The sequence below is a fragment of the Phascolarctos cinereus genome, unplaced genomic scaffold (assembly GCF_003287225.1).
Source record: "Phascolarctos cinereus isolate Bilbo 61053 unplaced genomic scaffold, phaCin_HiC Scaffold_4;HRSCAF=312, whole genome shotgun sequence".
NCBI classification, from domain to species: domain Eukaryota; kingdom Metazoa; phylum Chordata; class Mammalia; order Diprotodontia; family Phascolarctidae; genus Phascolarctos; species Phascolarctos cinereus.
In genome coordinates, this window is record NW_027555847.1 from 725,959,028 (window position 1) to 725,974,880 (window position 15,853).

At 47.4% G+C, this 15,853-nt stretch overlaps 1 protein-coding gene across 1 annotated transcript in view; it reads right to left on the reverse strand.

The window, feature by feature from the left end:
- The window catches only part of MED15 (mediator complex subunit 15), a 90,821-nt gene that overhangs the window by 1,641 nt on the left and 73,327 nt on the right, over nt 1-15,853 (reverse strand). Inside the window, 7 exon segments of the mRNA XM_078154491.1 lie at nt 1,008-1,174; nt 1,329-1,489; nt 10,684-10,750; nt 11,746-11,809; nt 12,021-12,155; nt 12,974-13,101; nt 13,340-13,476. Coding sequence (XP_078010617.1) covers nt 1,008-1,174; nt 1,329-1,489; nt 10,684-10,750; nt 11,746-11,809; nt 12,021-12,155; nt 12,974-13,101; nt 13,340-13,476 — 859 coding nt within the window.

Here is a 15,853-nt window from a genome sequence, read left to right on the forward strand (position 1 = left end):
GGGTCCCTTTCTCCAGGGCCTTTGCCTCCCCCCCACAGAGATGGTTCACCAGCAGCTGTAACTTGTCCCCCAAGAAGAGCTACCAGAAGACACTTCCTTCTGTTTCACTGCAAGGGGGCAGGGGCCCACACCACATATAATAGCAGAACTTTTTTGGATGTGTTGATTGGTTTTATGGCATTTTCCCCTTTTGTTACATAAAAAAAAAAAAACGTGTTCTAAGAGATGGCTTTCTGGGACAGAAGAGGGGGGAGGGATTCAGAAGGAAATCAAGTAAAAAAATCTATGATTTAAAAAAAGACATCTCAGCAACACTCCCATTCTTCCATCTCCTCTGGGGAAGCTGCAGCCTGAATGCAAAGCTACCAAAATAAAGCCACTAGGACAGCACATCTAATGGAAGACTCCAGAGCTGGAAGGGGCCCTCGGAGGCCCCTCGTCTCCACTTTGTGCACGCTGCCCACCTGAAATGAGCCCTCCCACCCAACTGCCATGGCCTTCTCTGACGGGCTCCCCGGGACACGGAGTTCTGTCTCTCGTGAGGCCAGCAGTGGAAGCAGAAGAGTCGAGTTGCAGCTTCAGGAGCCTGGCTTAGACCCTTAGCCTGGGGACCTGCTCCTTGCCCGCCAGAGCTGCCCTGCCCCAGGGCCTACAGGTGCCAGGGGCCTCTTGTCTCTCTGGGAGGCCCTCCCACATCTGGGAGCCTTTAGATAGTGTGGTCAGCCCCTGTGGCTTCCCATGAGAAGTCTAAGAGCCAAGCCCTCCAGGAAGTTACACAGGTCCCTCCCAAGCTGGGACACGGCCCTCCAATGTGGAAGTGCTGACTGATGGCTCAATGTAAATGGGAAATACATAACAAAAAAATGCAGTAAGACACAGGTAACATTACATTTCAAAACAGAGATCAGCAGCCCATTTCTACTTGAGCCTGACCCCACTGCCCATGTCTGCCACCGCCTCCTCCCCCTCCTCCAGGAGAACACCCAGAGGACCTGGGGAGGACTCACCCAGCTTACAGATGAGATGTACAGTGCCGTTGTTACTGCAATGGGAGGGGTTCAGGTTCACCAAGAATTTCGGATTCAGTCGGGCCACTTCTCCTTGTAACACATTGGGGATGGTCTGCTTTTCATCATCCTCATATTTACGTTTCCGAGGGGAGATGACCGGAGCTCTGAGGGAAATTCATTCCAATTGCCGGCTGGAAGAAGGTGGGGGGACAGCGCCCGGGGGACGGTGCAGGCCGGCCCAGCCCCACCCCGCCTTGTCCCCAACACAAGGTTCAGGACTCAGAGGGGGTCCCCACCCCAGGACTCCCCAGTACATACGTGATGGGAGGGCCGTGGATGGCCTCCATGGCCGGCACGAACGTGCGGTACAGGGAATGGTTGAAGACCGGGGAACGGATGTTGGCAAGAACCGCGTCCAAGAGGGGCTGGCACAGGTACTGCTGCTTGGTGGGCGGCACAGGAGGCGGCGGAGGGGTGGGCTGCAGAAGGCACAGAGACCGGTCACGAGACAGCCCTAGGCCCAGCCGACAGACAGAACCACACCACCACGCCACCTGACTCACCGGGCCAACCGCTAGGACACCGTTTACAAACCCTGACATCCTTTCCCAATCCTCCCGTGCTCCCCTTCCTCCCCCTCTCATACCGCCCAGACGTGTCCCCCACTACATCCTCCTTCACTCTTGTCTCAAGGGACGAGGCGGCCCTTGTCGCCCAGGCCAAGCCCTCTGCCTTCCATCCTGTCTTCTCCAGCATGCTGCCCTGCCCCATCCTCCCCCTCCTTCATCTTTAATCTCTCCCTGTCTCCTGGGAGCCTGGGATTGCAATCAGCTCCTCCATTTTCTTTCCTCTCACTTTTTTCTAACTCTCCACACTCTGGCTTCCAACCTCATCCTTCAACCTAAAGCTCTCCCTCCAAAGTGACCAACACTCTCCTAACCGTCCATCTGATGGCCTCTCTGCAGCCTTCGACACTGTCCATCAATCTCTTCTTCCTGATCCCCTTTTCTCTAGACTCCCCTGCTCCTCCTCCGCCTCGTCAGACCACTCCTTCTCCACTTCCCTTGCTGGTTCTCCATCAGGATCATGCCCAGTAGCCTTGGGGTCCCACAGAGCTCTGTCCTGGCTCCTCCTCTCTACAAGTTTCACTTGGTAACCTCACCAGCCTCTGAATTCAACTGTCACTCTAGGCTGAGGATTCTCAGATCTACTCACTCAGCGCTGAGCTTTCTCCTGCCCTTTGTCTCGTATCTCCAACTGCCTAATGGACATCTCAAGCTGGATCCACTAAAGATATCCTCGATTTGACTTGTCCAAAACTGAGCTCCTGGGTACACTAAGATGGCAGAGCGGTGGGAAGCAACAGGGCTCACTACTGCCCACAAAACTCCTCCAACAGTCCTAGAAAACGCACCAGACCAAATCCTGATGGGAACATCCAGAAAAGGTCCTAGGGGTCATTTGTCCGGTCCAGGTCGGCATAGGGAGACAGAAGGGAACTCTGGGGATGCTAGGGAAAGGCTCGGGGTCAAAAGCAGGCACCCTGAGCACTCTGGCATCCAGAGCAGGATGTCCTAGACCCCTCTCCTGGGGCACCCACAGACCCATACAGGAATACTGCAATGGCGACAGGTGCAAACTGGGATCTTTGTCACACACCACTCAGTTCCAGGTCCACGACTCTAGGGAGACTGGGTGTGGCAGCAGCCTCCCCGGGTACGGAGGCCCCGGGTGGTGCATGGGGAAAGGACCAAGTTTAGCAGCCAGCAGCAGAGGCCCAGAGCAGAGGCCCAGCCTGCAAAGGAAGAGCCAAGGAGGAGTGTCAGACCAAACAGAAGCCTACATGTCTGCTGCTCTGAATCAGCAGAGTTTTCCAGCTGGCTCACAGGGAGCGTCCATCATCAGCCTACTCTGCAGAGCTCTGCCCCAGATGAGACCACCGTGGTGACTGCACCAAAAACTGGCAGGTCTCCAGCCTGTCCGTGAGACTCTGGGATAACACAACAGTTAATACCATCAACATTAGAGTAGGACCGGCTCAGATCTTCGCTCCAGAAGTGCCACAGAGTCCAGGCTGAATATCAAGTCTGAGGTTGGAAAGTAGACCAGAAGACTGAGCAAGCAAGTAAAGCCTCAGTGAAGAACATACTCAACTGAACTGCCTGAGAAAGTTGCAGGAGAGGAAAAAAAATGTTTAAAAAATGTTTTTATAAATGAAATCAGAGTACTCGAAGAAAAAAACTGGAAACACTGAGAGCTATAGAAGAAAGAACTGGAAAGGGAATCAACAGCTTGGCACAAGAGATACAAAACCCTGCCCAGGCAACAAACTCCCTGAAAATCAGAAATGGACCAAATAGAAACCAGCGAATCCTGAGGCAACAAGAAATACCAGAACAAAGTCAAAACACTGAAAAAAAAAAACCGTCCAGATCTAGAGGGCAAAGTAGAAATAAAATCCTCTGGTCACCTCCTAAAAAAAAAAAATCTCCAAATGAAAGCTCCTAGGAACATTATAGCCAAAATCCAGAGTTTCCTGGTCAAGGAAAAATATTGCACACAGCCAGAAAGAAAGAATTCAAGTCCCGAGGAGCCACAGTCCAGACCATGTGGGACTTAACGGCCACTACTATGAAGGAGCAGAGAATGTGGAACAGGATACTTCAGAAGACAAAGAATGTGAGGAAAAGCCAAGAAGAATGAACTCGGCAAAACCCAGTATAATGCTATGGGGGGCCATGGACCTTTAAGGAAACAGAGGACTTCCAAGCACTCCCGATGAAATGCCTAGCGCTGTGGGGAACCTCTGAAGCTCAAACACAAGAGGCCAGAGAGACACCAAGAGGCCCACGTGAATGAACAGTGACAGCAGACTAAGCAAGGACACACTGATGACATTTAAATACAGGAGGTGACGCATGTGAATCCTGGTGTCATCAAGGCCCACAGAGGGCGCCCGACATGCCCTGAAGAGCTTAAGAATGGCACACGGCACATTCACAAGACCTGACAAACAAACAGAGAAAAGAAGAAATGCTAAATGAACCTTTTTTGAAATAAAAATTACATTCAATAAAGAAACTTGGAAGCAGAGATTAAAAACTAATTGGAAACGAAATAATCTAATCCTAAAGAATGAATAGGTCAAAGAACACATCATAGAAACAATCTCTAAATGCTCACATCAATAAAATAGAGAAAGAATCCAAAACCATCAGTAAGCATCATATATAATGGGGACAAACCAGAAGCATTTCTAATATGGCACTAGAAACGTTAGCTTTAGCAATAATAGAAAAAAAACTTAAAGGTATTAGAATAGGCAAAGAAGAAACAAAACTATCACTCTTTGCAGATGATATGATGGTATACTTAGAGAATCCTAGAGAACCAAGTAAAAAATTACTTGAAGTAATAAACAAATTTAGCAAAGTTGCAGGATATAAAATAAATCCACATAAATTATCGGCATTTCTACATATTACTAACAAAGCCCAACAGCAAGAGATATAAAGAGAAATTCCATTTAATGTTACTGTAGACACTTTAAAATATTTGGGAGTCTACCTGCCGAAAACTCAGGAACTATATGAACACAATTACAAAACACTGTTCACACAATAAAATCAGATCTAAATAATTGGAAAAATATCAGTTGTTCATGGGTAGGCTGAGCTAATATAATAAAAATGATTATTCTATCTAAATTAACTTACTTATTCAGTGCCATACCAATCAAACTACCAAAAAATATTTTATAGAGATAGAAGAAACAACCAAATTCATCTGGAAGAATAAAAGGTCCAGAATATCAAGGGAACTAATGAAAAGAAATGCAAGGGAAGGTGGCCTACCTATACCAAATCTTAAATTGCATTATAAAGCAGCAATCATCAAAATTACTTGGTACTGGCTAAGAAACAGAATGGTGGATCAGTGGAACAGGTGAGGTATGCAAAACACAACAGTCGATGACTACAGTCATCTACTATTTGATAAATCCAAAGACTACAGCTCCTGGGGAAAAAAAACTCACTATTTGACAAAAAATGCTGGGAAAGCTGGAAAAGACTGTGGCAGAAACTAGGCATAGACCAAAATATCACAGCATATACCAAGACAAAGTCAAAATGAGTACATGATTTAGATATAAAGACAGATACTACAAGCAAACTAGGAGAGCAAGGAATAGTTCACCTGCCAGATTTATGGAAAACAGATGAATTTATGACCAAACAAGAGATAGAGAACATCATGAAATGCAAATTGGATGATTTTGATTACATTAAATTGAAAAGTTTTTGCACAAACAAAGATAATGCAAACAAGATTAGAAGGGAAGCAGAAAGCTGGGGAACAATTTTTACAGCCAATGCCTCTGATAAAGGCCTCATTTCTAAAATATCTAGAGACCTGAGTCAAATTTATAAGAATACAAATCATTCCCCAACTAATAAATGGTCAAAGGATATGAACAGGCAGTTTTCAAGATGAAGAAATTAAAGCTATCTGTAGTCATATGAAAAAATGTCCCAAATCACTATTGATTAGAGAAATGCAAATCAAAACGGCTCTGAAGTACCACCTCACACCTATCAGATTGGCCAACATGACAAAACGGAAAATGATAAATGTGAGAGAAGATGTGGGAAAACTGGAACACTAATGCATCGTTGGTGGAGTTGTAAACTGATCCAACCATTCTGGAGAGCAATTTGGAGCTATGCCCAAAGGGCGATAAAATTATGCATACCCTTTGACCCAGCAATAGCACTTCTAGGGCTATATCCCAAAGAGATCATACAAATGGGAAAAGGACCCACATGTACAAAAATATTTATAGCAGTTCTTTTTGTGGTGGCAAAGAATTGGAAATTGAGGGAATACTTCAACAAATTGTGGTGTATGAATGTAATGGAATACAGTTGTGCTATAAGAAATGATGAGCATGCAGACTTCAGAAAAACCTGGATAGACCTGAATGAATAGATGCAGAGTGAAATGAGCAGAACCAGGAGAACATCTAACACAGTAACAGCCATGCTGTGCAATGACTGACTTTGATAGACTTGGCTCTTCGCAGCAATGCAAGCACGTAGGACAACTCCAAAAGACTCATGATGGAAAATACTATCCACATCCCGAGAAAGAATCATGGAGGCTGAATGCAGATGGAAGCGCACTATTTGCTTTCTCTTTTTTTCCTTCCTTTTCGTTTGGTTCTTCTTTCTCATGGTTCCTCCCATTGTTTCTAATTCTTCTTTACAGCATGACTAATGTGAAAATAGCCTATATCAGACTGCATGCCGTCTTGGGAGGTGGAGAAAATTTAAAACGCAAAATCTTATGGAAGTGAATGCTGAAAGCTAAAAATAAATAAATAAATAAATAGTTAAAAAAATAAAATAGAGAACGAGCAGATCAATGAACTATGCAACTAAAAAACTAGAAAAAGAACAAATTTAAAACCCCCAATTAATGGAAATCTTGAAAATCAAAGGAGAGGTTAATAAAATTGTAAATAAATAACAATCATTGAACTAGTAAATAAAATGTTTTCTTGGCAAAGCTACTAGAAAGGTTTGCTATTTCCTTCTCCAGCTCATTTTACAAATAAGGAAACTGAGGCAAGCAGAGTTGAGTTACTTGTCCATGGTCACACAGCAAGTGTTTGAGGCCAAATCTGAATTCAGGTCCTCCTGATTCCAGGATTGGTGCTCTATCCACTGAGCCATCTGTCTGACCCATAATAAATAAAACTAGGAGCTGGTTTTACGGGAGAAAAAAACCACCACAAAATTGACAAACCATTGGTTAATTTAAAAAAAGAAAGAAGGAAACAAAATTATTACTCTTGAAAATGAAAAGGGTAAATGTACCACCAATGAAGATAAAATTAAAGCAATTAGCAACTACCTTGTCTAATTATATGCCAAGAAAAAAGACAATCTAAATGAAGTGGATGTACATTTATGAAAACGTAAGCTACCCAGAGTAACAGAAGAAATAGAATACTTAAGTAACTTTTTTTTTGAGGTAATTGGGATTAAGTGACTTGCCCAGGGTCACACGGCTAGTTAGTATCTGAGGCCAGATTTGAACTCAGGTCCTCCAGACTCCAAGGGTCAGTGCTGCCCCTAATAATTCTATCTTTGAAAAAGAAATTGAACAACCCATAAATGATCTCCCTAAGACAAAAATTCCAGGATCAATGGATTTAAAAGTGAATTCTCCAAACACTGAAAGACTAATTCATCCTAAAATTATGTAAACTGTTTGAAAAAAAAAATAGGTAAAGGAGTTCTACCAAATTCCTTCTATGACACAAATATGATTTTGATACCTAAACCAGGGAAAGAAAAAACAGAGAAAGAAAACTATAGGCAAATATCTCTAATGAATACTGATGCAAAAAATTTAAATAAAATACCTGCAAGGAGATTACAGCAGAATATCACAAAGATTCTACAATATGACCAGGTTGGAGTTATACTAGGAATTCAGAGCTGGTTCAATATTAGGAAAGTTATCATCATAATTAGGGGTGGCTACGTGGCGCAGTGGATAGAACACTGGGCCTAGAGTCTGGCTTCAGATACTAGCTGTGTGACCCTGGGAAAGTCACTTAACCCTGTCTGCCTTAGTTTCTTCAACTGTAAAATGAGCTGGGGAAGGACACAGCAAAGCACTCCAGTATCTTTGTCAAGAAAATCGCAAATGGGGTCACAAAGAGTTGGAGAGGACTGAAACAACGGAACAGCAACATCAGCATAACTGACCATATCAATAACAAAAACAACAAAAATCATGATTCTCTCAATAGATACAGAAAAGGCTTTTGATAAATTACAACATCCATCCCTACTAAAACAGTAGAAAGCATAGGAATAAATTAAACTTTTCTAAAATCAAAGGCAAACATCATCTGCAATGGGGATAAGCTAGAAGACTTCCCAATAAGATCGGGGTAAAGCAGAGGTGCCCATTATCACCACTACCATCTAATATTGTACTAAAAATGTTAGTTTTAGCAATAAGGGAAGAAAAAGAAACTGATGAAAGACGAATAGGCAACGAAGAAACAAAATTACCCCTCTCTGCAGACAACATGATGCTTTACTTAGACAATCAATTAAAAAACTAGCTGAAACAATGAACAACTTTAGCAAAGTTACAGGACACAAAATAAAGTAATTAGCATTTGTATATATTAGCAACAAAACCCAGTAAGAAGAGACAGAAGGGGAGATTCCATTTAACATAACTGCAGACAGTATAAAATACTTGGAAGTCTACCTGCCAAGATGAACACAGGAATTATGTGAACACAATCACAAAACATACTTCATACAAATAAAGACAGATCAGGGGAATTCTGTGGGAAAAAAATGTGAAGGAAGGTGGCCTAGCAGTTTCAGATTTCAAACTATATTACAAAATGGCAGTCATCAAAACAATCTGGTACTGTTTAAGAAATAGAACGGGTGGATCAGTGGAATAGTGAAGGCATATAGTAAGTACAGGTAAATGACCACAGTAACATAGTGTTTGAGTAGATTCATGCTTTGGAAAAGAACACACCATCTGACAAGCTGGGAAAACAGGAAAGCAATTTGGGAGAAATTAGGTGCAGACCAACATCTCATACTGTATGCCAACATGAGGTCACAATGGGTAAATGATTTAGACATAAAGGGTGATCTCATAAGCAAATTAGTGGAGCATGGAAAAACGTACTTGTTAGATCTATAGACAAGTGAAGAGTTTATGACCAAACAAGAAATAGAGAGGATCACAGGGAGGTTAAAACGGATAATTTAGATTAGATTAAATTAAATTCACAAGTTTCTGCACAAATAAAAAATCGAAACCAAAACAAAACAAAAAACCCCAAAACAGCCAAAGTTAAAAGGAAAGCAGGAAACTGGGGGAGGGGGAAATTCCTAACAAGTTTCTCTGATAAAGTCCTCATTTTTCAAATATATAGGAAATGGTGCCAATTTATGAAAAAAATGAGCCATTCCCCAGTTGATAAATGGCCAAAGGACATGAATAGGCAGTTTTCAGAAGAAGAAATGAAAGCTGTCAATAGTCATGTGAAAAAATGCTCAAAATCACTAATAATTAGAGAAATACAAATTAAAACAAGTCTGAGGAACTACCTCACACCTATCAGATTGACTAACATGACCAGAAAAGGACAAATGCTGGAAGGGCTGTGAAAAAATTGGGACACCAATTTTGGAATTATGCCCAAAGGGCTATAAAGCTGTGCATCTCCTTTGACCCAGCAATACCACTACTAGGGCTGTATCTCAAAGAAATCAAAGAAAAAGGAAAAGGACCTATTTGTACAAAAACATTTGTAGCAGCTCTTTTTCTATGGTGTCAAAGGCTTAGAAACTGAGAGCATGTGATCGGGGAATGGCTGAACAAGCTGTGGTATATGACTGTGATGAAATACTATTGCGCTGTAAGAAATGATGAGCAGGTGAATTTCAGAAAAACCTGGGTAGACTTACATGAACTGATGCTGAGTGAAGTGAGCAGAACCAGGAGAACACTGTACACAGTAACAGCAATATTTTAACAAGGATCAACTGTGGAAGACGTAGCTACTTTGATCAATACAATGTTCCACACCAATCCTAAAAGACTCATGATGAAAAATGCTATCCATGTCCAGAGAGAGCTGACAGAGTCTGAGTACAGACTGAAGCATATCTTTTCTTTATTTTCCTGCCTTTTTTTTTTTTTGCAACATGGCTGTTTCAGAAATGTTTTGCATGACTTCATATGTATAAAGGGTATCATATTTCTTGCCTTCTTAATTGGGCAGGGACAGGGTAGAGGGAGAGAGAATTTGGAACTGAAAATCCTAAACAAAATTTTTATAAAGAAAATTATGGGAAGAGAAAGGAAGAAGAGGAATACGGTCCATGAATGTTAAGGAATGTTACTGTGCTGTAAGAAATGCTGAAGGTGACAGATTCAGAGAAAATGGGGAAGGACGGTATGAACGATGCAGAGGGAGGGGAGCACAATCAGGAGAACACTATACGCAAGAGCTACAACACTGTACAGACAAACGAGTCTGGAAGATTTCAGAACTCTGCTCAATTGTGACTCCAGAGGGCTGAAGATGAAGGAAGTGTGTTCCTGACAAGGCAGGATGAATGCAAGATGCAGAATGAGGCAGTTCTGGACAGGACCAACGTGGGAAATCGGCTTTGCTTGACTATGCTTTTTGTTACAAGGGTTTTGCTTTTCTCTTTCCAGGTTTGGCGTGCATAGAGAAAGGAAAAAAAACTCTCATTAAAAAATATGAGGGGCTTGGCTGTGAGAGACTCTGTACAGTTCTAAACGCAACATCCTTCTAAGTGATATGGTCCTTTTTGACGCCCCAGAAGCAGCGGCCATCTGCCTGAGACTTGACTCTAGGGCCCTCCCTAGGCTTGACATGCATGAGGCTCTGTGCATCAGATAAATTCTAGGTTAAACCAGCTTGTGTCTATGCATTGGCTCCGGGCTGTGAACACAGGGTGCCTAGGCTATCCTTTCTGCCCCTACCTCCAGCAGGTCCGGTGAGGCCTGAACAAGACCCTGTGTGCCACTGCAGGGCTCCCCGTGCCCACATCAGGTCACTCGGCCCCAGCCTGCTCCCCACACTCACCACAGCCATATCGTTCTTTAGCTTCTCCAGAGCAATCTCACACTTCTGGAGTGTTTTCAGGGGACACCTGGGACAAGAGAAGACAGCCATCAGCCTGACCCCAGGTCAGGGGTTAGTGGGGCTAGAAATAGGAGATGCAGCTGGGGCCTCACCTTGGCTGGTACCCACACAGTACCCCTGGCAGCAAGGTAGGAAGGCAACCGTCTCCCCACCTGCACTCCCACACAGCCTCAGGGCTGACCAAGTCCAGATAAGTGAATGGGGCTGGCAATGGGGGGCAGAGGAGGGTATTCCTGCCACCTCCCACCCTGGGCAGCCCGCAGCTGGATCTCTGCATTCAGGGAGGAAGCCAGCGAGTCTAGTGTCAGCTAAGAATCAGTGAACTGTACTCAGGGCTCCTGAGCCCGGAGAAGAGCCAACTACGGAAGGCAGGCTCCAACCGTCATCTCTGAGTTTCTGAAGATCCGTCCCAAGACAGAATCAGAAGTGACTGGGAGAAGGCGCAGGAAAGCAGATTTCGGTTTGATATGAGGAGAAACTTTTTCACAGGAAGAGTGCTTCATCACAGAGGGGATTTCCGGGAGAGGTGAAGAGATCCCTCTATCTGAAGATTTCAGAAGACTGCTAGAGGGGGTTATGATTCAGACGGGGCTGGGCCAGCTCACCTCAAGTCGGGGGTTCTGGACCTGGAGGCTGCAGGCTGGGCTTTCAAAAATACTTTGATAATTCTAATTCAATATACTTGGTTTCCTCTGTAATCCTGGCATTTTATTTTATGCATTGGATCCACAGCTTCACTAGACCGCTAGAGGGGTCCGTGATACTCAACAAGGTTAAGAACCCTGATACGTAGTAGCTTACATGGTAAACACTCTGACTCTAAGACTTAGTCTGTTGAAAACAAAGTAAAAGAGTCCAGGTTGTTTGCTCAGTCTGGGAGAGAAGAGGGAACGGACAGTTACGGCACCCTGGGACGCCTGTCCCAGAATGCTTCGTGGAGGCCCAGGCGACGGAAGGGGAGGGGGCTCCTCTGCTGGGGAGAGGCGCAGGGACGATGCTTACCGCTTGGATGGGTCTGTAAGGATGTCCAACAGGCTCTTCATCTTACTGAGATCCTTCTTCCGTTCTGAAAAAGAGTGGAGGCCGGTGAGAACTGTCCACGGGAGCTCCCAGCGGAGGCCCACAGAGGCACGAGGCTGCAGGCACGTGGCGCCCAGAGCGTCCGTGGTCAGGCCTGCCCTGGACGCTCTCCCCCCCCGGGTGACTCTGCCCACAGCCAGCGCTCCCGAGCCTCCTCCCCTCCCCCTCCCACGCCCGGGCGGCCGAGGCCAGGGCACCTTCGTTCTTGTCGATTTTATTGATCATGCGTCGGAGGGGTTCGATGTATTTGGACAGCTGCTTCAGCTTTTCCAGGTACTGCTGCTCCTCAGCCTGGCTGGAGCTGGCTGGGCTCAGGACCGAGCTGGGGTTCACTGCAACGGAGGACAGCAAAGGAGAAGGGATGCTTCTCCCGCGGCTTCCCGCCGGCTGGCCCCTGGCCCCCCGCCCTCAGTGCTCCTCCCGGGCACTGCTCCGAGGAGGAGTGACAGCTGTCCTGGCTGTCTGCGGGGGCGTCTCGTCCCTCTGCCTGTACGACTGGAAGTCGTCAGTGTTGCATCCCATCTGGGACTGAGGACTGTACGCTGCACACAACGGGGGCTTCATATCGGTCAAATTAGTCCTAGGCTCAGCAGATGGTCTTAGTGGAGGCAGGATGACGCAGGGAGCTGGGAGAGCTTTAGAGACCAACCCATGGAAATGTGCTCTTTGACAGGATCTAGGTGCTCCAAGGCCTGGGGTGGGGGGTGGGGCAGGAAGGGGCAGACTTGCCCAGGGCTCCACAGCCAGCACAGCCCTCTTCCCAGGACACCACGAGTACACACATCCCTGGGGGACTACAGCACTTTGGACTTAGACTTCGTGGACCTGGGCCAGCCAGTGAGGGCCTCCTGACCACCTCTGGCCTCCGGCTTCCTGGCTGGAATGGAGCTCAGAGCCAAACGACTCAGGGCCCTGCCCACAGTGGTTCGCCCCTGGTAGTGCGGGGCGTCACACAGGCCCGGCGCTCTATGACGTTCCTCTGCTCAAACAGAGGATCCAACACGTTCCAGTTCTGGCCACGTCCCCCCCCAAGCAGAGAGTCCAGCACTGCCTGCCCCACCCAGACCACAGAATGGAGACGGGCTCAGGTGGGCCCCCTCCAGCCCCTAGGAAGCCAGCCGGCCACTGCCCCCCCACCGTGGGGACTCACCCGGGGTGTTGAGCGGCCCGGGGGATGGAACGCTGAAGGTCTGTGGAGTGCGGGCAGAAGCCGGACTCTGAGAAGGCTGTGGAGAGGGGCTGGGCAGGAAGCTGCTGGGAGACGGAGCAGGGCCAGAGCTGCACAAGGACAAGGGGACAACATGCCTCCAACTGAGGGGAGCTCACGGAAGGCCAAAGAGGCCAGGTGGCCAGGGCTGAGGCCCCCAGTGAAGGCCAGCTGGGTGACCTGGAGAGGGTAGTTGATGCTAACAGGTCAGGAGGACGTGGGAGAAAAGACTAGGAGGACGGGGAGGCCAGAAACAGGGGGAGCTGAAGTCATGGAGTAACTGCTGCGATCACAATGGATGAAGCTCACCTAACGTTTGAGTTGGGCTGTGAGGAGGGCTGGCCAGGCTGGGGAGATGGCTGTGGGGGAGGCGGCATTGTCTGGGGGGTCTGGGCTTGCTGGACAGGGGATGGCGAAGACATCATGGTCATGCTGCTCTGGCTGACCTGAAATGAAAAGGAGACGGTGTCACATTCCCTGCCAGCCATGGGTGGTTGGGCAGCCCGTGGAGCACACTGTCTCTCTCTTAGAGAGAGAGAGAGAGAGAGAGAGAGAGAGAGAGAGAGAGAGAGACACACACACACACACACACACACACACACACCCCTAGAGTCAGTCTTCCATTTCCTTACAGTCATAAGGTCCCAGCTCCAGAACTGGACAGGCCCTCAGAGGCCATCCGGTCCAACCCTCTTTTTTACAGAGAAAGGACACTGAGGCCTGGGGACAGGAGGGGAGGTGACTTTCCAAGGTTACACAGATAGGTCAGGAAGCAATGGAGAGAAGACACAAACCTAGCTTCTTTCACTGAATTCCCCTAGCTTCTGCTGACTTCTGGCATCAGGAGGCCTTTACCGTCTGGCCTGAGCAGGCCTGATCTCTGGCCCCACATTCCTAGACGGTCCCTCTCTGCTGCCATTGGGATCTAATGGTCTCAGGGGCCTTCCCATGGGGGACATCCACTTAAGAATAATCTTTGGCCAGCTCACGGCATTCCATCAATCGAGATTTTCAGCAGTCACTCACTGCCTCTCAGGGCAGCTTGGCCCCCAGGCTGACAGTGCGTCCTCCTGTCTTCCCTTTTTCTCTTGTCTCTAAAGCACATTCCAACCCCCACTCCCACAGAAAGCCTGCCCGGCTTCTCCCCACACCCTCCACCCATCCCTGAGATCTCACAGCTTCTCAAACGCACTTAACCTGTGACATCATGTCACAGGGTACCCAGCTCTTTTCCTCCTACTCACAAAAAGAAAAGCCAACAGATGTAGGTTTGCCAAGTGCTTCACACAGATCATCTCACTGGAATCTCACAACAACCCCGTGGGGTGGGCGTTATTATCATCCTGATTTACAGATGAGGAAACAGAGGCTGAGAAAGGTGAGGTACTTATCCAGGGTCACACCCCTAGGTGTCAGGGAATGAACTCAGGTCTTCTTGACTTCAAATTCTTTTCATTCTCTCTCCCTTCCAGTGTCCAGCAGAGTGTCCAGCTCTGTACGCAGTAAGAGCTTAATAAAGGTTTGCTCAATGACTTCCCTGAAAAGCGCCCCTGGCCAGGGAACTGCCTACACCAAGAGGGCCTCTATCTGCCTCCCCAATTGCTACCGTCTGGGGCCAAGAAGAGCAGAGGGAAGCCCTCCTCAGCCTCGTGGCAGCCTTCCCGAGGCCTGAACACAACTCTTACGTATGTCTGTTATGGACATCTCTGTACCCCGTCTTCTCTTCTCCCAGCTGTACATCCCTGCCAGGTCACAAAAACCAGGGAATCTGAGCCGCGTGGGGCCTCACCTCAGACGTCACCTATTCCAGCCTAGGCCCTGACACAAACCCTCTCTGCAACATTCCCAGCCAGCGAGGTGGTCCTCTTCCGCATGACAGGTGAAGCCATCTCTCAAGCCCCCCATTTCCCAGGCTTCTCCTTCCCATGCATGGGCCGCAGTCAGTCCCTCTCCATCCTGGGTATCTCCTTCCCAACACAGCTTCTCCTCGCAGGGTCCTGACCCTGGCCACTCTGCCACGTACACCAGTCCTCAGCCCTCAGCAAGTCTGAGCACCTCCATCTGACCTCCTCGAGACAGGCCTATCCAAGAGCTCTCCTCCTGGCAGAGGATGCAGCCTGTATGTGGGCAGGGAAGGAGGAGGCCAACAAGAGAGGCCCTCATCCTCCACCTAAAGGACATTCCCAGCAATTACTAGGAGTTAGAACAGTATGACAGGAGGCTTTTTAGGGCACGTTCCAAACTCTTACGATAAATGAATCAAGCACGTGGCATCCTGCATTGGCAAGGTCAAGGTCGCTCAGCAACTCCATGTAAAGCCCCCCTCTTTGTCTTCTGAAAGGCACCTCACAAAGAGCCATCACCGTCTTAGCCAACCAAAGTGAGGAGGAAAGAATGATGCTATGAATGACCTGCTGAAGAAAGGCGGTGCAGGGAAAGAGGCCAGTCCAGGGAACCATGTTAGTTGTTAGGACCTAGTTAGCGCAGCCAATGATGGGGGCCTTAAGGATCATCTTGCATGAATTCCTCAATCCACAGAGGAGGGAAATGAGGGAAGCCCACTGAGGGGTCACAACCCAGCAAGCAGCCCATGGCACCCAGGAAAAAGTCCTGGGCCCTCAGGTGACCTTGGGCACTTCCTTCTGGGCCTCATTTTCCTCCTGGACAATGAAAGAGGCAGACTACATGAACTGGGCTCCTCGCACCCCGGAATCCCTTTGGGGTGGAGCGAGGACTTCCTCAGACTCCAAAGCTGGCATTTTCCCACCACTTCCCCTTCTGACTCACTTTCCGGCCTTCCTACAGTCTTGTATTGAACCTGGT